The sequence below is a fragment of the Bradysia coprophila genome, chromosome X (genome assembly GCF_014529535.1).
Source record: "Bradysia coprophila strain Holo2 chromosome X, BU_Bcop_v1, whole genome shotgun sequence".
NCBI lineage: Eukaryota > Metazoa > Arthropoda > Insecta > Diptera > Sciaridae > Bradysia > Bradysia coprophila.
Genome location: NC_050737.1, coordinates 5,452,110 through 5,477,031, shown reverse-complemented (window position 1 = coordinate 5,477,031; position 24,922 = coordinate 5,452,110). Strand labels below are relative to the sequence as shown.

Sequence of the window (24,922 nt, the reverse complement as noted above, 5' to 3'; positions counted from 1 at the left end):
TTGAGCATGGCTGATTACAAAGTAAGATTCTGCACACACATCTCGACTAAGTTGCTTTAGTTTGTCTATATTATATACATTGCACAATCGTCGATACGGCACATAAATTTGAAGGTCGTGAATCCGGTGGTAAATTACAAAATAAATGCTAAGAATGTTGAGATTTATGATTTTTAAATGCTTTAAAAAAATTTATTTTATTCCTTTGTCAGTTAATTAGAAGTTGAATACAGTTGATCAAAAGACAAGTTGAATTAAAAATGCTAACCTCTAACCAGACCTTGATTTGTGTGCATTATTTTTAATTGGATTTATAATTCGGTTGTTTCTATTGTTTCATGTGGATTAAGAATTATAATTTGATGTATTTCGTTGTCTACATGTTACTTTTTGATTTTTATTTCTATTTTTATACACATATAGAACTCCATCCGCAACTGTTCGCCGCCTATCACGAATCGTACATAACAAAAGCAGCAGCTAAAGATTTTCGGAAAAAAATCCGTTCACATAAAAAACCAATAACAGAACAAGACTACAATGATTTACTCCAAGAAATCGTACTGAAGCCGATAGATAAACCGAAAAATGATATTTACGAAAAGAAATATTTCGATTATTTGCCGGCTGAAGATGAAATTGATTTTGATGCTGATGACGACAGCAATGATTACCGATTTGGTTTTGATGGGACTACAAATGACGGCGATGATTTGACTGGATATGATGAGTTGTCTGATGAGGAAAATGAGAATTTATCGGAAACGATGATTCATAAGAATCGGTATAAAAGGGACATCAAAGACGATAGTGAACGGTTGATACAGAATGAAAAGAGACACGCTGGTACGTTTTTATATTTTTATTTATTTATTTATTTTTCCACGTCTTTCATCGCTCCTCGTCTTATAGATATTGTGTGCGTGTATTATTTATATAGATCGTGTTTTGGCTGCAAGAAGGATAAATAAATAATATCGTTTTTTTTTCTGTGTACACATAACCCTCTTTGGAAATTCATTTTCCGAAAGCAAATTTCTCATTTTTTTCCCATTCGCTCTCTATTTTCATCAAAGGAAGAAACGAACTTTTTTAATTCAATTTTCTAGGTAAATTAACAAAGAAATTATAATTTATTTCTTTGCATACAAATAACTCTCCGACGTCGACCCTCCCAACATGTTATTTATATAATATACAAAAGGATTTTTCATCCAACGCTACTTTATGTTTTCTTTTTTAACTCCCCGGATTTATAATACGATCGACTTATTCTGGAAATTGTTGGATTTTTCATTTGTTGTTACTTATATTATATCGAAAAAGCCGTCAGTCATATCCATATCGAGCACCTTTTTTTCCTCTGCTCCCGTAAACTTATACGGATTTAATGTCTCTATAAAACGTTTCCTTTTTTTTGTTGTATAGTCACATTCGGAAAAGCTTTAGCATTCGCTTTGTGTATCGAACGGTGTGTGTCGCATGCTTTATATGTTACAACTTCTTCTCTCAATATTATATATTTCGTGGTATAAATTATTTGAATATATTTTCATTTCTTCTTATGCTTAATATCAAACCGATATATATACAAATATAGTTTGGGATCAAGGCCACCATCAAACGGCACCGCTAACCTTTTACATCTCACGGGAACGACAGCAGCCGATAAATCCTTTTATATTTGGTACAGCCGTATATAACGACCTGAATCCGAATAATCCATGGAATAATAGATTTTACGGTAGTCCTCATTTAAATAATTTTTATTTGCCTGTTGCTCCGCCACCGTCAGCTGGATACGCTTATCCGAGACCGGTCATACCTTTTTCAATGTAAGAGCATTTTCCCCATTTTTTTGTTGTGCAAATTTATTCACGAGCAACTTTTTATCCTTCCAAAATCGAAATGACATTTAGTAGCATTGTACCTGGTCCATATCATAATATTCCCGATCCGCCGCAAAATCCACAAGCCACCGAGGAACCAGCTGCACCATCCACCGATAGTCCAGTGAGTTTGGATAATCGATTCGGTGAACCAGTTTGGGACGTCGATGATGTACCGCAAGTTAATCAGAATAGCATTTCGAATATTGGCAAAGGTAAGAGCGATTGCAATTTTTATTTCGATTTCATTTGGTTTCCGTTTCATGCAGTGATTGTATGGATTGTATTGAATTGTACGAGAAAATACCATTGCAAAGTTTCGTTCAGTTTATTTTTCTTCTTAAAAACATTGTGATCTTTTACGAAATTTTTTCTTTCTAAGTATTTGAAAAGAAAAAACTTGAGAATATTTCCTGATCCCATACCATACTTCCGTAGAAGAGTAAGTTGCTGGTAACGAGACGATTGATAGTCGTTTTAATAAAAAGCGGGGGAGCAAAGAAGAGCTTTCTGAAACGAAGCTCGTTTGCTTCGGCAAAACAATGTGCTGTTGTTCAATTGAAGAAAATCGTTGAATCTCATCACAGTCAAAGTAAGGAGACAATGAACAACTACGTTGAAACAGAATACTTTGGATTTTAAAAGCTGTATTTTTGTCAGTAGCTTGTCATTTTCAAGTCAAAGCTATGGTGCATTGGAATCATCGTGTAATTCCAGATAACGAGTATCTTTTATTTGTTCGATAATTTTTTTTATTTTCGCTGTAAACAGGCCAAAAGTAAAGCCATGCTAGAGGGTCGTAAAAACAGTTTTTTTTACTTTAATTGCCAAATTATATATGATTTCAAAAGTTGAAATATTGTATGAATGTCGGCTTAGAAAAGACCTACTCAGTGCAGTTGCACCACCAAGAATCAATACCGACAATATGTTAATGTTAGTATACGGATCCGCATTATAATTATCATATTCACTAGAAGCATTATCATCGTGTGCCTACGACGTGGATCAAAAAATTCCACAAACGCATGTCAAAAATTTCTAGATAATGCGTACTATAATATAAACAGTACCGCACTTAGCTTTTTTTGCCCCATGAGCAATTTTTAAATTTGCGCCACAAACGTTCATGTCTTAAGTGACTCAAACAAACTTTTTTTTGTAGACCACGGCGTCAATTTATTTGAGCGTGACGGGCACTTGCACAAAGTGTCCGTATGGAAGAGGCGGCACTGACTATCGTAATAGAACGAAGAGCAAAAGACGTGACGATAAAAATCTACTTCAGTCAAATCAAAATAAACTTTAAAGAAATGTAACAATAAACGAAGTGTAAACGAAGTGGAGATATTGAAACTAAAATCATTTTCAATAGACAAAGTTTAGAGATAGCCAAGTATTAGAACAAATCGATTTGACGAGTTGTTACGTCAGTACAGTATTTCGTAGTCGAAAAAAACATTGGTCGTGTCTTAGACATAGCGATGTTCTTATTTATAGTTTTCACGGTAGTTCAAACTTATGCAAGTCGTAGAAATGCATAAAAATTTTCCCGGAGAAACTATTTCAATATTCGAATGCAAAAGCCTATTGTGAATCCGTGGACTCGATCGATGCGTCTCTACTTTCTATCAAAAATGAAAAAGAAAGAAAGTCTTTTCACAAATTCTTATTCGTCGCCCGAACACTCGAAAGCAATTTATAGCTCGGATTACAAAAACGAAACGAGTCATATATATGGCTAGATGGTATAACATCGTTATTTAATGTCTTGTTGTGGTAGTGTATTGCAGTGGACAGAAAGACGCCGAGAATTTCCTTGGAATGTCGAAGTAGTAAAGTATTCTAAAGAGGTCCGACCACGTAACCAGGATATCCGACTTTGGACACGAGTACACTAAGTTTTATATTACTGCGAATGAAATAAATCGAATTTTGGTATCCATCTGATGAGTGTTGTCTCTCTGAAGATATTTTTTCATGGCTTGCAGTGAAAATAGCTACTTTCGCACCGAGGATGAGGGTAAATCAACTTTCGCACCCCTTGACAAGAAATAAATTTTATTGTAATGTTACGTGTGGATGAAAATGCTACCGGGCTACCACCTTCAATTATAAAATCGAAAACTATAATCGGCATATTCAAAGTATATAAACACAGTGTTTATATACTTTGGGCATATTGACATTGAACATGTAGCATGTGGTCGTAAACTCGATGCATAAGTATATATCACTCGTCTTGCAACTATATACATTTCAGTAAATCTGAAACTTTGATAGGACGTCAATAAAATCCAGTTTTGCTGATTACATTATTTTCGTTTCAATGCATTCCTCTTTATCTGCCTCATTTAATTTGTCATCTCACTTCAAATTAAACAAATTAATGACAGAAAACAATTTCCATTAATCCTTGCACTAATCAGACATTAATAAATATGAATCGACTCTAACCGAGCAAATTGGATTTTAGAAAAAAAAATCAAGTTTTTTCTAATGGTTTATAATGTCGCGATACCCACCTATTTTTGAAATTAATTGACAAATGAGGTGAAATGAAATATGTGCTTTTTATCACACACTGTTTTTGTGGAGGAGAAAAAAAACTCGTTTTCAATGACAAGTGTGCAGTGTAGTGCAATCAAGATAATACAGCATGGCAAAACAGACATTAGTTGGAAAGAAAATTCTTAACGTTTTCTCGAATTTTCTACAACAGCCAATATTAACCGAATTGCTGCTTTACTAGTTTGCCCACACTTACAGTTACAGCTTATGCGTGTCTAAGCTTATACAAAACCCGTATCAAGACGTAAAATAACACCGAAAATAAACTTTTTGGAAAGGGATACCAAAAAGTCACTTTACACCACGTAGGTCAGGAATTGGCAATTTTCTTACCTCAGCTCACCTCTGTTGTAAAATAGTTATTTGTTGATCGATGGAAAAAAAGATGGAAATTGCATTTCGATGGTTTTGTTTCTGGCCGAAGCGTGGCGAGGGCCACAAGTGACCCGAGAAAATGCAATTTCCAACCTTTTTCCGAGGTAAACGCAACGTAAAATTTCGAAAGTTTTTCCTCTACGTTAGCAAATAACTGTTTCCCCACAGTTTCTGAAAACTATCGGACGTTATCACTGGCACTATACAGTTAAGTGTTTTAAAGTAGAGCTAACAGAAAAAATGCATCAGCCAGAACAAAATTTCAAACTTTTTTAACAAGCGGTTTCGTAATATAAACAGCGTCCATACAAAGTCGAAACCGCTCATTACAAAAATTTTTCAACTTTCTATCGGCTATAAAAGTTACTCTTAGAATTTTACGAAGTACATTCCACATTCAGCAAAACAATTTTCAGATATAATCCTTTCCGAGACATTGTATACACTATAATCCGGCGATGAATTGATGCACGTTAACTCGTATATATACGAATAATGTAACTGCAGAATAATTTTTTCGTGTCTGTATAAATAATTGTCACAACTAAACTACCACACAATTGAAATTTTATTGAAACGCTTCAGTTTAACCACTTTAAAACTCTGTGAAAACGATCAAAATAATTGTACAGTTAGAATGAATAAATGAAATTTTAATTCCATATAAATTACAGAACATGAACCTCAAGTGAGCAGGGCATATTATATACATACAACATTTCGTACAAATACAAATTTATTAAATATAAACTGAACATCACTGTTGGCGTACTAAAATGTTATGTAATTACTCTATTATTAAATTAAAATTCTTGCACAGCAGGTGGTACATTCACTGTCGTGAGAAAGTAATTGCTTACATAAATATTGAAAATGAAAGCTTGCTTTAAAGTGATAGAACAAAATGAAAACTTTGCGGTGTGTGTAGTATGATGAATAAGCGTCATAAATTTACGTGTTCTACGTTTTGCGGAGATTTGAATCTTTTTTTTTCTTTCTAAAAATTGAAGGAAAATTTTCGAAAAATTGGAAACACAACACCGGTGTACCAGCTAATACACCAGGGCCTATTTTTATTTACACTTATTTCATTGAAGATGGTGTACCAATCGCAAAATTATTCAGTTCACCTGCCTGACATGAAGTTGAAGAATGATTTCTTCAAATGGAGGTGTTGTTTTTAGACAATCTATGATAGTTTTCTTATGTAAATATAGAACATTCTGAAGCCCTACTGTGGCATGTCGATCACATGTCGATAAACAATAATTTATCCCTTTCATCCCATTGCGTGCATCCTCCCGGAAACTTTATTTAAATTTGATCATTTGTCCATCTGGTAATCCCCAGCACACGCGTAGCCGATATCAATGCAGCAAAGACGCTGGCAAATTCAACTGGACCAATAAAAAGTGTACACATTAATGAACTAACGGCTTTATTGAGTCTGTAAATCACTAAGGATTTGCAATCATCTGTTATTGACAATGGCTGCACAAATAAACGACAAGCTTTGACTCTAATGCGGTCTTATGTAGCAAAAACCATTTCCGAAAAATGCATTGAAAGGATCTGAAATCAATCTCTTGAAAATAATTTAGATCAAATGAAGTAGTAGATCCTTTGCTAAAACTGCTCATATTATTGCAGTCTGAGACAGTATAACATTATGTAAATTTTTGCGTTTTTTTGCGTCAAATATAAGGAATTGAAAATTTATGAAGCGAAAAGCATCCAGAAACGGACTGACAAATGAATGGATTCACCGATAGAAAGAGTCACGGATGTAATGAAACGAATATTGTCGCTCAAACAGGACAGACAACATAGCATAAATGACAGATGACGGGCAAAATAAATTATTAGATGACATCGAAAAGTTACGAGACCAGTGCATAGGCCATATGAACGATGCACTAATGGCATTACACGAATCGCGGAAAAATCATGCCAACACATTGGATTGGGTAAAATTACATGGGAGAAAGTCTACATGCAGCAGTGGATAAAGAGGCAATAAAAAGAAGAACGAGAGATGGATTTAAAACAACAAAAACCACTAAAGCGGATCTTGTCCTATTTGAAATTCAGTTAAATCTCGCCTCGATTGCATTGCATTTGTATTATATTGGAAGAAAATGCATTTCCGTTTCAGATCATCGTGAAAAGTGGAAATTCAATTGAAAAGAACAAGAAATTATGAAGAAAAAACAACAACTTGAACTGTGTACCAATAGAACCATACTTTTTAGACTCGAAAAGTCAAAATAGCGGAAAATAAACCAAGTCAAATGTTGAAGTTTATCAAAATTAGGTCAACTCTCCATCATTTTCCTTCAATAAAAATGTCAAGCTTTTGATTTAGCGAGTTGAGCTGATGTTAATACATTCTTTAGTGTAGAAATTTTAATCAGATTTTAAAGTGAACAATTAGGAGCGCGTATTTGCAGTAGACTGATGTATTGTTCCAGTACAAGTTAGAGCACAAATTCAGCGCTCGCATGTTTTGCATGTACTTACAATAAATTATTTTGCCAGTTATTTCCATCGAATGACTCGGCAAAGTTCCTTCTTCAATTGTTAATTCAGAACTTATGTGTACGTGAATTTGATAAAATTGAAAGCTTTCGCAAAAAATATGTGAAGAATCAGTGATTTTAATCACAAAGGCGCGCGTTTTAACGTACAGAAACCACTCTTGTGTATGTATGCGGTTAAAAGGGGTTTTTCCTATCTATTGTCTTTTCGCATCTGTGAAATATTTTCTGTAAATTTTCTATTCTATAAGCATTAAATTTAATGAAATATTTGCCGTTCTTTGCTCTGTGACGATGGTATTGAATATATTTCATGTTAATGAAGATCTTGAGGATATATGTATGTTCCACTCGAAGTTAGACGTACCACTTTTTTTGTCATTTTGCTTTCAAGCTATGTGCATACATATATACTCTGTTAAAGGATAAAGACAAAAGGAAAGGAAGCGTCGAGTAATAAATGTTTTGATGGGAGGAATGTTCAAAATTATCATTAACAAAATAAATTAATTTGTCGGTTTGGCATGAATGAAGCATATTTAGCTTTTGGATATTGAGGAATTTTCATTCGGAAGCAACAACTTTTCGTCATGTTTTATACAATTTTATGCGAAATTTTATTATCTTATCTCGACTCTGACTCTCATGTAAATGGAACTGGTGTGTCGGTAATTAATGCGATTTTCCAGATGAATGGCGTTTGTAAGTTATCATGCACACAATACGCAAAAATGTCGCAAGTTTGACAGTTTGATTGACGAATTAATACTTTTTTGAAAAGGTTGAATTGTGGCAGATTCGTTTATTACGCTCAAGATTTGGGGAAAATATCGTGTCGGCAAACAGCCGCTCATAGAATTGAATCTCAAAAATTAAACGAGGGGCTATGTACTCCGAAAATATATTTTAGTGGAGCGGATTGAGCGGACCTATTTCTTAGAAATATGTTTCCATAATTTTTCGCGTCTTTTGTTTCAAAATATTTCCTGAGAAATTCGACAATTAAGTGAGTTAGCAAAGGAGGAAAAAATTGACCTTGATCGCTGTCGACCCATGGGCAGTTCATCCAATGTTCTGAAAGAATAGGTTCGGACAATCACTTAGGCGACTGGCACCAAAATGTGAACGACTAATTGAATTTTTCCGGTTTTATTCCCCAAAACGTTTTTTGTCGAAGTCGATGGAGGAGTCACTAGAAAATTTTGCTGCCACCGCCTTCAAAGTGTCACCAAAGTTTACGGATGTTTCGGTTACACATGAAATGCGAAATTCCTCTCCAACAACAAAAATATATTCTGGGCGTAATATCTAATCTTATCATTGTTTCAGACAATTCAGTACAACCACCAACGAAACGTCCTTCACCTCCTTTAATACACAACAGTGATCAAGAACGCGATATACCCAGACCTGAACGTCCTCAACGTCCTCAAAGTACTCAAGGAACTAATCAGCAAGGTAAATTATCGATTACACACAAATGTGGAAATATGATATGGTCTGTCTGTATATTGTTATATAACATTTCGAGTGTATATTATACGGAATTTATAGGTTCTACCGAACATAACATAATGGTGTGCGGTAAACTAAGATGTTAAAATTTCGCTTGATGTGTGTTATTCATTATGTATGGCAAAAGAGGCATGTAAACTGGCTGCTTCAAGTTTTCCGATGAATGATAATATTGTAGCAAAGCTGTCATTTATTGAATAATTATATACCTATAAATGTGCGTTGCTATGCGATAGATATGGATATGAGTGTATATATGGCTTCCTGTTCGAAGGATTCGTCATTCAGATTTGAAAACGTAGTTACGAAATTATGTCTTGGACTCAAAGTATATAAAATTTGAATCCGGACTTGAAATTTAATGTTTAACATGTTTAATGTTCAAATTGACGATTTTCGAATTCCAGGAAAACGGTAAAAGTGAGTACACGTTTTGAAACGGTAAACAATGCTTCTTAACAGCATCCAAAACGTGCAGTTGTATAAAATCATCTGTCAAATTCAAATTTGAACCAAAATTTTTTGTTGCCAATTTGTGTTTTAAACTTGGCAGGTTTTTTCCAGTTTGAAACAGAACTAAAAATAACAACGTTGGGGATGCTCTACCACACTTTTTTTTTGCCTTGCAAGTTTGGCAATCCAATTTCCTAATTGAAACAACGCAAACACTTACAATGCTTTCTGTATAAGTTGTATTTTCGTTAAAAGTAAATTCAAAGTTCTCATTGTTCTGTGAACTTTTGTTTATCTCCGTTTTATCTTTACGCACATCTCTCATTTTCAAGATAACGGTAAGTCGTCGCGAATATGTGTTCTCAGCACCTGCTCTATGGCAATGAGTTGATTTGATTCGTTATAATGGAAAATTTATTTTCGTGAATATTTTATGTCAACTTTAAGACGGAAGTCAGACAAAAATACCCCTGATGTTCAAAATTTTTGTGCTACAAAAAGCTGTTGTATTAAGAAAGCAAAGCCACTGAAGCAAATGTTAAGGTAGTGCATAAAATTAACTACCAGACACTGAAAATCCTGCAACTGTTACAGGCCTGTATATAGAAAAACTAGTATTCTTTGGAGCCGGCTGTGTGTTATTAAAAAAAGTTTTAAGCCGATTAAACTTTTCCGTTAACTAATTCATTATAATAGTTTTGTATGTACGCACTGTAAATAAATACCTTGTGCATGTCGAGGTAAACTATAATACACCGGAGGGAGTCAAAAGCCCACCGAAACGAGAGATATGCATTTTCATATGTGCGGTGTGATTAACATTATTTTCTCCAATCAAAAGACCATGAGAAAATGATGAACTCTGATGACAGTTCGAGGAAGAAAAAAACATCTATTTTCGTCCCTCTTGTTTTGGATTAAAAAATTTGTGAAAAATTTAAATTTTTGCTTCAAAAACCGAAAGAATCAAAGTCTTGGAATATCACCATCCATGATGTGTTTTGCTATTTCAGTATCACTCACTTCAACAGAACTGGATATGTCTAATAGACATTGTCTGTATGTGCTTTATAGAAATACTGACGGGTTCAGCACGGCGAGATACACACCCCTAATGTACACAAATAATTGGTGTTTGAAATGAAATTGTCTAAAATAAATTAGCTTGTGACAATACGGTTCCAAGCCTCATTGGTGCTTCTTGTTTTCCTGTATGAGCACAAACATTTGAATATCTTGAAAATATTTTTCCCATCAAGAAATAACTTTATGCGAACGGAACGGTAAACCTCCTGAGAAATTTCGCAGAATTCCTTTTGCGATAATTAAATGAATAAATTGACTCCTTTATTTCCATAATTACCAAACAGTTAAATGTCGTTAAAACACGTGTACTCTAATTAATTCCGTTAAATTTATGAATTTTTGCGCTTTTAGGAACGCCACCTGCAACGACTAGACGTCCACAGCCAAGCCTGATTCACAACAGTGACTCACAAAATGCATTGGACCTTGCACGACCGTCGCGTATTCCAACTTTAGGATCGAATCGACAAGGTATGTACAGTAGCTTATGTTTTATGAATGAGAAAATTGGATGGATATGCTCTCCATTCAGTAGTTTTATTATCATCCATGTTCTTGCATTTCCGTAGAATCTAAGCATTTTCCGCTTTTTCCCTCTACATTATTCTGCTACCGTCCTGTGAAATTGTCATTATTTGGCGTGTGCTATTATCTTTTGTTTATGCCATTTTGGCAATTGGAGAAATTCAAATCGAGCTTTAACTAAACGAGCGATTCACACTTTCTACCCGTGTGCAATAATTGCTTCAGAGAAATTGTCTCAATAATATTCACTGCGCTTTTGTGATGTGAGTTTTCACAAAGATTTGTTTATTCGAATGAAGCTACACAACATAATTATAGAGAGGCTAATGAAATAGGAAACTTTTGAAATAAAAGAAAATCAAATTAATTTGATCGATTTTGAAGAAGAAAAAAAGAAGAAACTTTCAAAACGAGTATTAGTATTTGAACCGTCTACGCTTATGTGCGCGCATATGAGGTGTTTACTCGCATAAAACACTGTGAACGCTATACAAATGGTTCAAATGAAGGTTTAAATTTCGTTGAAACTTTAGATTCTTTTAAACTCGATCAAAATTATTTACTTTCCTTTATCTTAAAATTTTCTTTAATTAATTGCGAAACTATTTTATATTTGTTTATACAGAGGAATGATATCTGATTCGTGTATCTGTTTAGTTAGCATTTCTAATTCGTCTCGGTAGCCTGAGTGTAAACGATATTTAAGAAAAAATAGTCATTGAAACATTGACGTAGGAGGTAAGGAAAAAGGAAAGCTGGTGAAAGACTTTTTGAAATCCTTTTTCGCAATAAGTCCCAACATTGTATATATAAGACAAGGCCGGAAAAGATGGTTATGTATCTACCCCAGTATTAGGTCCTCTATATTTGGGTCGTACCTCACATCATGCTTCAATGCGTAGAAATAACAAGTAGAGAGAAAATGCTTAAGTCCACGCAATTGCGGTCCGTACTGCTTCTGTCTAGAAATTGAAAAATATCCCACAAGCAGAATTGAATGCGAAACATTTTGGGGAAAATCATTTGTCAATCGGATTTTTTTTTTCGAAAATCATTTGATCAGAAAATCGACAAAACGAAAAAGGTTAATTGAAATTCATAAAGAAAGAGAATCTCAAATCGTAATAAGAAAATTTTTGAAATTCCATTAAAAACGCCTAAGAAAATTTGTAAAATTCTTTGTCAACGAGATTCAGTCTTGTCTTTCAGTGTTGTGATCAGAAATTCAAATGATTTTATTTTGAAAGTTCTGATCAAGTCTGGTCAAAAAATTTAAAAAAAATCTCACCTGGCCTGATTTCATTGTCAAATTACCAGGTCAAAAAGGTTCGGGTATTTTCAGATCAAATTCATGTCAGAAGTTTGTAGACCGAGCCTATAAGCGGGATCATCGGGAAATTACTAAAACAAAAATTGAATAAAATTTGTCGAATTTGTCGACAGATTTAAAGAAATTTAGATAAGTTTCAAGAATTTTCTCTCTCGGTCTAACAAACCAAATGAGAATCTGTTAATCGGTAAGTATGACATATTTATATTTTTCAGCTAATTCATTACATAATCGTTTGATGTTTAACTTGAATTACACCAGGGACATAGCTAAAAACGTATTCCACACAGATCATCATTTAATCAACAGACGAAAACGGTCATATTTAGCATTACATGTTCACAAACTAAACTAGCACTTGCTTACGAACATCATAATAAATGTTACGCTCATTATTAGTACTGAACATCCTATCAAAACTAATTTCCAGTAAATCTTGTTGATATTTCATTAATAAATGGTTTATGCTTCGTACTGTTCTGTAATATGAGTCGGAAGAAAGTTTACAAAAGTTTTTGTACCAATGCAAACACAATGGAAGTTATAGGCAGTAAATTTATGAGACGAAAACTTTATCATTAAAGTGGTATCTAGCGTGTATTTCGATGTCGAGTAGACTTTTTCTTGTAACTTCTGTCTCTGAAAGTTTTTTTTCGGAACTATTTATTTCGTCACATTATATACTCTAATGGTGGGGGTGAAATTAAGTGATGGGTTATAGGTAACAAGCACCAAAAATCTGTCTGAGAAACAAGAAGAATGAGATGAACAAGGACAAACTGCATGTTTGGATATGGTAAAGTTTTCCAATACTACGATGTCAATTGTGAAAAATTATTTACGATAATCAAGTGGTGGGATCGGAAGACTGATGAAATAAAAAGTTTTGCTAATAGAATGTCAATGCCTTTAAGACAACATTTACAGACTCGTAGCTAATCGGATAGCTCAACTACAAGGTTGAAGCTGGTTCAGAAAGTAGAGTCTACCTACAGGGTTCAAGGCTCGGAACAGGTCAATATCACGTATTGGAAAATTAAATAAATAGTTTTTTCAAGGGTAGTTGTAAATGACTGGGTTGTTAGTGGATGTCAGTCAGTGACTGTTTTTGGAAAAACATTTTCTCAAATTTCCCCAAAATTTTCCCATTTTCTCCTAAGTTGTCCTGAACTTTCCTACATTTTTCCAAATTTTTCCTAAAAATATGAGAAAATCTAGCAAAATATTGAAAAATTCAAGAAAACATAGGAAACGGTTTTCCCAAAAATTGTTCCTGGTGTCAAAGGCTTCCATTTATATAATCTAATGTAAAGACTGGCTTGAAAATTATCTAAAATCACATCGTCACATTGTCAGGATATGGCGAAGAACAATTATTGATTTAGAATCAAAATACGTTTTACTGAAATGTACCCAATCCCATGTTTTACAGAGATAAGCTTATCTGAGAAAAGTAGTTAAACAATCTTGCCGTCTTTAATAGATTCTGAAAGCTGTAATTGACCTTGACCGTCTCTAATCATTGTGCTCTGCTACTGATAATTACATGTGTACATACAACAAGTCCTAAATAGCCTAAAAAAACTTTTCAACCGAACTCCCCAACAAAAAGTCGACGTATTCCACCAATCACCCAAAAGCAAATATAATATAAACGAACCTATAAAAACAAGCACTCTCATTCAATGTTAAGCAACAAGTTATTCTAATTCAAAACCTAATATACATGCCAATAATGCTCTTGAGAACACAATGACACGACGGTAATAAATTCATTTTGTTGGAAACTTGGCAAAAATGGCCCCATACATATATACAGAAATATATACGGGCCGTCGTCGTCTCGCTTATACACTCTATCCGGAGAATGATTTGGCATTCTACTAATTGCCACCAATAAATACACAAAAAAGTAACAATTTATCTTTATTTCGACTAAATTAATTCAATAAATATCGCTAATTGCAAAATTCTTTCTAATCCCAACACTCTCTTGCCGTCATGTACAACCCTCCCATCGCCCTATCTCACATACCATACGCCAAAGGATGAACAAGAAGAACAAAAAAAAAACAATAACCGAAAATAAATATATTTTTGAGCGAACACATTTGCTCTCGACTGTGAACACTGTTGTACACAAGTGTGTAGTGTAGGTCTAGGTATATAGATGAACAGGGCGAGAGAAAAAAAATATAGGAGTCAATCGATTAACACCAATCCACGCGATGGGTACAGTATAGACAGAATAGCAAAATGCTCGACTCTATAAAATTCAACAATACATAACCGTAAATGATATTAAGCTTTTACTTTAGCCTTTTTTCATCATCTTCCTTTCTAATTTTCCTTATGTAACATATGAAACCATAATATAACATAAGCCTTCTATCCAAACACTATAAAACCCTTATTGAATATCACACATAAACCCATCAATTCCTTTCTTGTATAAATAACGATATTTTTTCTTCTATTTTTTTTTTCTTTTTATTTTATTCCGGTATAACATTTATGTGTTGGTTGGTATTGTACATATTATTCTCTTCCCCCCAAAAAAAATCTTTAGGTGGCAGTGCTTTCACCGTTGGCCCAAGTGTCGGCGCACCCATATGGAGTTCGGACGATGGTCAAACTCAATCGAATCGACCAGCATTCGCTCAACAACAGCCACAACAAATTGATGCACCCGTAGCCCAGTTGGGTCCGTCGCGCTGTGTATGGGGCATAGTGAATTGTTGCACACGGCGAGACATTAACATAAGATACGCGTGCTTTGAACGAATTGGCTGTCAAGGTGCCTTCTGGGATTTGAATCCATGCGGGGACGATATTTTAGATGCAGCTTTGAATGAGGCTGATCGATATTTTAATTGAATTTAAATTTATGGTGTAAACATTTGCCATGCATCGTCCACTGAATGTATGGTTATTGTTTTTTTTTTTGTATAAAATATAGCTTTAGATCGATACACTACTTGGATATAGATTAGGGCGGGTGGATGTTTCCAACTTAAAAATCCACATCCAATTGCTGGAAGAAACTAAACGTGTGGCATCATTTCCGCACACTTTTGAGAATCCCTATCCCATGGATGACTAAAGTTCGTAGGACAAATCAGATTTTCAAATGCACTTGGGATACTCAAAAGTGTGCGCAAACGAAAAAGTAGTGATTCCACAAGTTCAGTATTTTTCAGCTAGACAAGCGGCTGGATGTAGATTTTAAAGTTGGTAAAATCGACCCACCCTAATATAGATTATGAAAATGACACCTGGTTGTCTTTTGAATTGATAAAAATAGAATGTAAAATGAAATTAAAAAAACAATAATAGCGAAACACTGACCCAAATGCAGTAGAAATATAGTCCTATTATCAGCACGTAAATTATAAAGACTCTACCCTACTAAATTCGGTACATATTAAGTGTTTACTACTGTGGATGAAAAACTCATTTGTCGTGCTAAAAACGTGATCTGGGTTGCAATTTTCTGTTTTTTTTTTCTTTTTCGTTTTTCAACCGGAAAATACATTCAACTTTTCGTACGTTAGTTTCGAAGCGTCAACTTCCACAATGTCATGTTATTAACACTACTTTTTCAAGCTTATCACATATGCTTCAGTATTGCCTTGTCAGGTACAATCATTTATTTAGCTACAGTGGAGGTCAGCTATTTTCCATCTGGTCGACGTATACAAATACAACTACTTATAAGTCTTTATAAGGGTGGAATAGTTACGCGCACGCACGTGGTAGTGCTTAAATCGTATAAAGATGTATTTAACCAGTTTTGTTCGTATGAGTAAAGCAGCTGGAAAACGCCTGAATCAAATTCCCAGACAATTATCACTTACGTTTAGTGTAAAAAAGAGGAAGTGTAGCACGACACTTATCGAGGAATGGGTTCTTTAAGTTCACCATTTAAATGTTGTGTTTTCGTTTCGTTAGTGTTACTGGAAATATTTCTTATTGCTGGTTACATCGACTTACTTGTCAGTTGTGATTAAAGTAGAATGGAATGAATAACAAAGAAAATGCGAGCAATAGATTTAAACGATAAACTTAGATGACTCGATTCTGGATAACTATCTACCGTTTCTAATATTTTAAACCAATTTTATCTTCGTTCGGCCTAATTTTAAGCAAAACAGATGAAGCAAATGACCTCAATGTATTATCGTTATTCACCCCCAAACACTAACAATTACAGAGTTCTCTTTTAAACACGGAAGGAAAAGAGATATTTGTCATTACGTGACAATTTGCCGAAGAAAATAACTATTTCCATTTCCTCTCAGGCTAAATAGTCACTTCACAAAACATACCTCTCTCACTACTATTTTACCGATTTAAGTATGGAAAATTGGATTATCTTTCGAACAAAAAGAAAATGTATCGTGCAATAATGACGTGTGCATTTAGGTGGTAGGGGGATTCGAGGGAATGAGGCACAAGGAAATTTCTGGTGGATCGAAAAACAAGTGGACGTCATTATTGTATGACTCATTAGATGAATTATTTCTAAAATTGTATTTAATACACGTCAACTGTACGTATACACACTGCCTTATTGCAACTTAAAAAATGTAGGAAAGCTGGATCTTTTTCACAAAGGAAAATTTTCAATTTGTGGGTTTAAAAATTGAATAATTGAAATTTTTAACCGATAAGTGATGCAACTACATAACTGAATGGTGTAACTGTTTGCTGTCTCATTAAACACATGCTATGTTGTCGGAAGCACTGTATGTCTAAAATAGAACTCCAATGAAAAATGATGGACCTTTTCGATAAAAAATCTTCTCGTGTACACCATTTTATCATACAGCCATGAACACCTGAAAGTGCCACCATGTCATCAATCTCTCTTTGGTCCATCTTGTTCCACACTTTCGCATGTGTGGAAGTATGAGTCACAATGTGTATATGAATTTGTGGAACGAAATGGACTAAACAAATAAGATATTGATAACATGGCGGCGATTTTAGGTGTTCATGACTGTAGGTCTTGTAGTTTAGCCTCTGTTATTTTGACACGTTTCGATTCTACAACTATTGGCCGAAGTTTGTGGTTGTTAGCATTGATATACAATATTACTGATGTTTAAGTTTCAGAGCACCATTTAGATTATTTAGTTCGCAAATTAATTCATCGAAGCGAGAAATATATCCTGTAAAAGAGCATAAGTATTTTTAGTTTTAATGTATTTTTTTATAATGTAGTAAGTCCATTTTTTGTCTCAAGTTCTATTTTATTTTTGAAAGTATAGCTTTTTACGATAAACTTTTTCTTATTGGAACCATTTTTTGTTGTTGTTGTTGTGCATGAACTATATACACGATCGTATCACAAAGTGTAACTATGTGAGTAAGATATAAAAACAACAAAAAAGGAAAAATTTAATAAAAAAATGTAAAACAAAAATTATGGAAGTTTTCTTTTTTTTAATTTGTTTTTAGCTTTTATTAACTTAATTATGAACTCGTTTAGCGTTCCATACAATGGTATATTGTTACATTGGACGATTATGAGTTATTTATCCTTTGCAGAAGATAATGATGTACACATCGTTAAGTACAATTAGCGTAAAATAACAAACAAGAAGTTGGTTTAAATGTCCATTAAGGAATGATTGATTATCTGAAATGCATTCTATTTTTATCAGAGGACAAAAAGACGGACTTTGGTTACTTAGTGCATAAATAATACCAATTGTGATAAAATTTATTGCAAAAGAAGGGTATTATATAGATGTGCTTGGTTTGGCATTCGTAAAACCTTTTTGTGGGATTTCATCCATTTAACTGACTGTTTCTAGAAGTACTGAGAATGACATGCTCTACAAATGGAAGCTCGTCAACAGCCCCGGCTGTCGTTGTGGTCACCATCTACAAACAATGAAACATTTGCTATTGCAAGTACCCTGCAACAACCGATTTTCTCGACGTGAATGACCAAGCTTTGCGTTGGTTAGACGAACTGGATCTGTGATTCAATCTACTTTTTTAATGTTTTTTGTTTGTATACCTTCTGACTTCACTTTAAAGTTACTGTGCAATAAGAGTGTTAAACCATACGCTAAATAAATGGGAGTACTGAGGATGTAAATAATATAACTTTTTCTACTCAATCTGATACCATTATCATTAGTGCGCTGAGTCTGGATGCAAATTGTATCGCTAGTTTATTTTCCTAATTTTTATTGTTAATTTAATCTTAGACAGAGAGGGCTCTACTGTCTAAATAAAAAGTTTGCCTATAAAAAAATCGCCCCAGTCCCGAATGAAGGTGCTTTGTAATTGAAATTGAAATCAGGGACTTTGTGAAGAAAATTCATTACTATAACAATAAAAAGTTTAAAAGTAAAGTTTTGGTGTGATCGAGATCAATAAGCACACCAAAGCAAGACTATTCACTTATACAGTTAGGGACAGTGAAATTTCAGCATGAGTTTTCTTCAGCTGTTCTTCAGCTGATCCTCACAAACAATCACAACTCCTTCATACGGTTTTAGCATTATCACAAAATTAGGACATGAGTTATGGAAAGTGTTGTTTCCAACCCATGTGCCTGGCGTGTAATTTGTTATTTCAAATTTAATATTTGTGATTTCGATAAGATGGAGTAATCTATTGCGACCAGTTCGTATCATCAATGTTAAATACTCTATTTATAATCCTTGACTAATAGAATATTGGTTCACAATATGATGTAGCACACGCCGATGTCCCAATGAAAATTTTCCAATTTTTACGAATATGTTTCAGTTATTTTTTATTTGTTTCCTTTCAGACACTCTACTATTTTTGTAATCAACCAATGTTACAGCGAAATGGATCAACATAATTATTTTCGTAGTCGCTAATTTGTTTAGAATGTTAAAAGATCATATCAGTTTAACGAGATGGGTTATTGGTACATATCATTTGTCTAACTTTTAATTTGTCTAACTTTTATTACTGAGAAAGAAACTCTATCTAATCACCATAGCTCTGGAGATACTAGCACGATCGTAGAAATCATTGGCTTTTGTCGGGGTTTCGATTAAATTCCGCTTCGGCTTGGTTTGATTGTATTTATGTGCAATTTTAGATTGGCTACATTTCGAGAGTCTACGTGCGTACCAGAATGTCAAGAGCTATGACATTTCCCATTTTTTAATAAAATTGAGACTACGAAAATCGAAAAATCAATTAACTTTGAGTTGTCATAAATTGCAACTAAAACTAGGAAATTTAAACGAATAAACGCTCTAACGTGTTAGTTCTCTAATAGTTCTTGATCATGATGTACACATTGTATAATAAACGAATGGTCAGCGATGCGACTACAAAGCCCAAACACACGGTTTAGAGAACGTTTTGTTTTCTTTATTGTCCTAAGAATTCTAGTCGTGGACTTCTATATTTGAACAGCCGAATGACTGTGGGAACCTACATCTTGGAGCACTACAACCGTTACGACGACGATATGAAAGCAGCAAAAAAGACCCCGCTTTCGACTTACGGATCTTGTGCTTCTAGTGGAGAAATTTCAAAACAATTTGAAATTACAAATTAGTTGATGCATAAGGAAGTGACACCTAAGGTAAGTCCCATTACTCAAAACGTTAGCCTATGAACTTAAACCGGATACAAAATTTGGAAAATAATTGAAAATGTGAACGTAAAAATCGAAATTCTATTTTGATTGGATAAAAACAAAACGAAAACAATAAGAACAATACCGCAATATGCTGAAATCAAATATTAATAGAAGAAGAACGAATCGGAAAGGAATCAGAAAAATATTTAAATTGAATCAATACGCAATAAAATGAATTTCCTTGTTCGTATAAATTGTCAAATATAAAATGCCTATCGAAGAAATAATGGATTTTATAAGATACTTCAAATTCGACAATTGAAACAAAAGAAAGAAAAATTTTCCTCAGATTTTAATTTAAATCAAAGAATTTGTAATGACTGATAAAAAATCGGAGAGATAAATAGTATTTTTCACAGTGTATACTGGTAGTGTGGGCATAGAAATAGTGGTGCTGAGCTTTTCTCAACGGACCAAAAGTACATTCCACTTAAAGTTATGGAACATAGTCACGAGTACTGAATGATGTTGATCCCACCAAAATTCATACAACTCAAGGTTAGGAATACATACATTCGTAGTATCCAAAAATCTGTCGTAAGTCACAGAACATATTTTACACAACTGTGGTAGCATAACGTTTTATGTAATATGACTTGTAAGAATACATTTTTACTAGCACAACTTCAGCCCGATCGTTTTCCTTCAAAAATGGGCCAAGATTAGCAAAGTCGATATTTTCCATCACCAATCCTTTCCGAAAAAACAGACGAAATAACAACAGAAATTAACGTTCACACTGTTCCATGATCCCAGCGTCGGTCATTTGTTTCTGTTTTCCAGCTTCACTCAATAAAATTATTTAATATCAGTGAAACTGTTATTCTGTAAAACACATACGCATATGCTTTACCGAAGTGTTGGTTTAATTAGACCGAGTATTGAGTAGAGTATATTAAACTTTGAGTTGCGATAAATACTTCGAATAGTAGGTATAGTTCTAGTATTGTCGACACGCTCGTCACTCATACCTTACAAATTATTCGCAAGCTATACGAATATTCTAAAATACCATTCACACACAGACAAAAATCCTGGATTAGATTTAAATCTTTTTCGGATTACATATAGGACCAAATTTATTTTTGGATTGAAATCTAATTTTTCCAAAGATTACTTGCATTTAATCTTTCGAAAATAATCTGTCGATGGATTAGATCGAAATCTTCCAAGAGATTTCAATTTTTTTTATTTTGAAATTAAAATTTTTTTTCCAAAATTTATTTGAATATTGGAGTCAGACTTATTTTTATTGTATTTATTCCGAAATTGGAAATTTTATTTGTTTAATTGAAATTAAATGTTTTTTTTTACTTACTATGATCAGGATTTGAACTCGTTCACCTCGGTATCTCCGTATCTCCAGTCCTGTACTTTACCACTGAGCTATTGGGTTCTTAATCTTAGCAAGATTATTTTCGAACCGTTGTTGCGGAGATTTTACTCTTTCAAAGATTAAAAAATAATCTTCTGAACGAAACCTTTGTACCAACTGAGGTAACCATCATAGTAAACGAGTTCAAATCCTAATCGAAGGCAACATTTTTTTTTTTCATTTTTCCAATTATTTAATTAACTATTATCATAAATCTGTATGAGCAACGATAAGGAAGTTGAGCCTGGCAAAACTATTGTAAAGTATCATAAGCGTATGGAAAATATTATTGCTACTATCAATTTTAGCCATTTTAACCCGAAACGCAATCTATCGAAAGATTTAATTTTTGTAATCTTTGAAAAAAGATTGAAACGAAATCTTTCAAAGTATTTAAAATATTCGTAATCTTTCCGTAGATTAAACATTTAATCCGACTTTTTTCTCTGTGCAGACAGCGAGTACCGAATCTGACTTTCAGACCTATAGGGTCTATAGACTTTATAAGTATACTTTCAACCGATTGGTTTGCGTGAAAGGTCAATTTAAATGATCAAAAAAAAACACTACAGATCAGCCGTGAATGATTGAAAGAGGTTTCAACCATGTTGGTGCAAAATAACATAGCTATCCATTACATTAATGTGGAGTTGAATGCGGTATTATACGAATGGTGTGGCAGAAACCAGAAAGACAAACGAAGAACACAAAAATGCTTTCAAACGAACTTCTATCCACCTAAATGACAAAATCACCCGATATAATTGGATGTTGCCCTTGAACAGACATGGTTGAAACAGTTGGGCAAGCATGTAACCATTATTGGCAATGAATTACAACTTTGTTAAGTCTTACAGTTCCAAAATTTTTGCTGTTAGTTTATATATCGGAAAATTGAATTGAAAAAAAAAAATAAATGGAATACTCACCACCGCCTTCTGATGTGCGCTGGAGTGATCCACGTTTGATATCACGTTTTCCGACCATCTTATCTTGCAATTTATTTGACGATGGCGTTGAACCACTGGTTGCCGATTTTTGTTGTTGTATTTGATTTTGAGGTTGCTGCTGTTGGGATGTGGTTGGTTTCTTGAATGATGTTCTTAACCCTTTTGAAGGGTATAATGGGTACTATCGACCAGCAATTCGTACCCAGTCCCTATTGTTATCGTTATTGTTGTACCAAATACCTTCAAGGGAAATTGAAATTCGAAAATTAGATCTATTGGTGACATTAGTCTCTAGACGATTTTTTTTTGTCTTTTAATTTAACTAATCTAATTTTTACACATAAAGCCCTGCCTTTCTACGCTATAACAACGTTTGTTTGTTGAGAAGATTTTTAAATAAATTTTAGGATTTGAGGAGACTTGGTTCACCATGCTTTTATAAATTGTCCTACAAAATTACTTATTGGACCTGACGATGTAAACGTGTCCCTCCTTCGTTGTTTAAATCATGCTTGCCAAATGTTTACAATATCCTCTAAAAAGAAATTAGAAAGTCGTTGACAATTCAGTCGAATGCGACTTTGTATCCGTTTCGCTTCGGATTGGTAAACTATACACGAGATGTGTACACTGTACAGTGACTAAAATTCTAAAACCCGCCAAACAAATTTTGGTTTTTTGACATTTATCAGTGTTTAAAACGTCAAAGTTTCATAATTGAATACGGCAGTCCGGCCAGTCCTTATCACATGTGCTCGCAAGTGTGTAAGAAAACCAATTTGAACCAATTTAAACACTGGGAAACTCAAAATAAAAATTGAAAAATTACAATTCCTTACAGTAAGTAAGGCTGGCTTTCGAATGTTACCCCTTGTCGACCCACTGATAAGTTCTATTACTTAACTACGCTGAAAACTTTGAACAGTCCAGTTTTCGTGTGAATTTCGTAATCCGTGGAGAAGCTTGTCACTCTTCATTTTCTTCATAACGAGTGCAGACGGCGTGGGAAAAGGCACGACAACGACACTACTCTACGTTAATAATGCGCCTCCCCCTTATCACGGAACTCTACCTCCTCCAAGCTACGTGACAAGCCTTACGAACGGAACATTTCATTTGTGCATGGTTGATTTTCATTTGATATCAGAACCTTCGACTTGTGATGCTCGTTAACTATACAACTAATTACCAATTCCCGTCAGATACACCATCCAAATAGTCAATACATACAATTGATTCTGTTCGAATTCTATCTATTTGCAATAAAATCGTACTCTTGCAACAGTAATTATATTATTTTATATCGGAAAAGTATTTCCAGAAACGTGTTCTACCTTCTCATCTGGCTGTTAGAAGTTTACTTAAGACTATACGCGTACAAGTGCTGTTCGGTGATAGTTTTATTATTGTATATTACAATCAATCAATCGATCTACTCAACACAATGTCATAAATTTTCGTTTCGATTTCAAAAAAAAGAGAGAGAGGAAAATGTGGAAGGATTTTTCATTGCAAATTGGACTAAAACAAGCATGCAACTAAAACAGTTAATGTATTAGATTTACGAGTGGATTTGGATCAGCTTTGTTTATTTCATTCTTTTGCTATATGTTGGTAATTAATCAAACTACGGACATTTACCATCCAACTGGCTATGTGTCACAATAATATCCTACACGATGAAAATTATGTGTGGGAAAGTTGTCAAGCAGAAAATAACATCGACCTGAATTCAAACATGAAAATCTGTCATAAGATTTATCATTTTTCTGCTTCAAGAGTGCGTGTTCTGTAACACAAATGGTGGTAAAATGAACGTTATTCACGTTATTAAAAGCATGGATACACAGGTTCGAGTTCGAGGGCTTAAACAGGTTTATTTTGTGTACTTAATGTTTAACAGGAAATCGTTCACAAGCCAGTAAATTAGTATTACATCAGCTAAGTGTTAAAAACTGTTTACACACAAATATTATGATGATGGAATACACATGATGAAGATAGTGTGTTCGGTTCTGGATTATATATTGGCTGTTGTCGTGAATGATCCAATTTATATTTTATTTAACATAATCTCTCTTCTCATATGTTCAAATATGAACGAGTACGTCGAATCAATTTATCTAGTAGATTCTGTTCGACAAGATATCATATTGATTTATTTTTTAACGACACATGAATATAGACACATGAATCGCTTCGCTATAGATGACAACGACAACGGTGCCGTATATTAGAGAATTTCGGTTTAGAATTTATCGACAATTTGTGAGATACATGAAATTCTTATACGCTGTCAAGTGACGACAAAGGATAAAGTTGCAGTTGAAATCAACTTGATCGTTAAGCTTGATAACTTAACACAGGTTTTCTGAAAAACCTTTTTGTATAACCAATATCCACATTCCACAATTGAAAACCTATGTAATTATGTTTGATTAATGTAATTATTTACGAAATATCGTTATATATATTATCAGGGATTGTTTTGGTTAAGAAAAAGATTAGTTCTACTCAAGTTACGGCCATCAGGTGTTCTCAAAGCTCGTAGAAATTTTTGGTTTTGTGACCATATCTTCCGAAACGAAGGATTGATTTTATATATGGTCCAAAAAATCACAAAGAGCTTTCAGGTATTTTTTTTAAATCTGTTGAGTAGTTCTAGAGA

At 33.9% G+C, this 24,922-nt stretch overlaps 2 protein-coding genes across 9 annotated transcripts in view; one reads left to right on the top strand and one right to left on the bottom strand.

Moving 5' to 3' along the window:
• LOC119085108 overlaps positions 1 to 19,654 on the top strand; it is a 66,531-nt gene extending 46,877 nt beyond the window's left edge. For 2 of the 5 annotated variants that reach the window (XM_037195400.1, XM_037195391.1), the window contains exons 3-8: positions 424 to 846; positions 1,601 to 1,835; positions 1,920 to 2,104; positions 8,702 to 8,830; positions 10,778 to 10,897; positions 19,078 to 19,654. In XM_037195400.1, the coding sequence (XP_037051295.1) occupies positions 424 to 846; positions 1,601 to 1,835; positions 1,920 to 2,104; positions 8,702 to 8,830; positions 10,778 to 10,897; positions 19,078 to 19,097 (1,112 nt within the window). In that variant the 3' untranslated portion in view covers positions 19,098 to 19,654. Of the gene's footprint in view, positions 1 to 423; positions 847 to 1,600; positions 1,836 to 1,919; positions 2,105 to 8,701; positions 8,831 to 10,777; positions 10,898 to 14,850; positions 15,274 to 19,077 lie in introns of those variants that run through there. The other 3 variants (XM_037195374.1, XM_037195366.1, XM_037195383.1) reach the window with 2 other exon arrangements.
• The window catches only part of LOC119085137, a 100,993-nt gene that overhangs the window by 63,631 nt on the left and 12,440 nt on the right, over positions 1 to 24,922 (bottom strand). For all 4 annotated transcript variants that reach the window (XM_037195427.1, XM_037195438.1, XM_037195410.1 and 1 more), the window contains one exon: positions 22,234 to 22,494. In XM_037195427.1, the coding sequence (XP_037051322.1) occupies positions 22,234 to 22,291 (58 nt within the window). In that variant the 5' untranslated portion in view covers positions 22,292 to 22,494. The remainder of the gene's footprint in view (positions 1 to 22,233; positions 22,495 to 24,922) is intronic.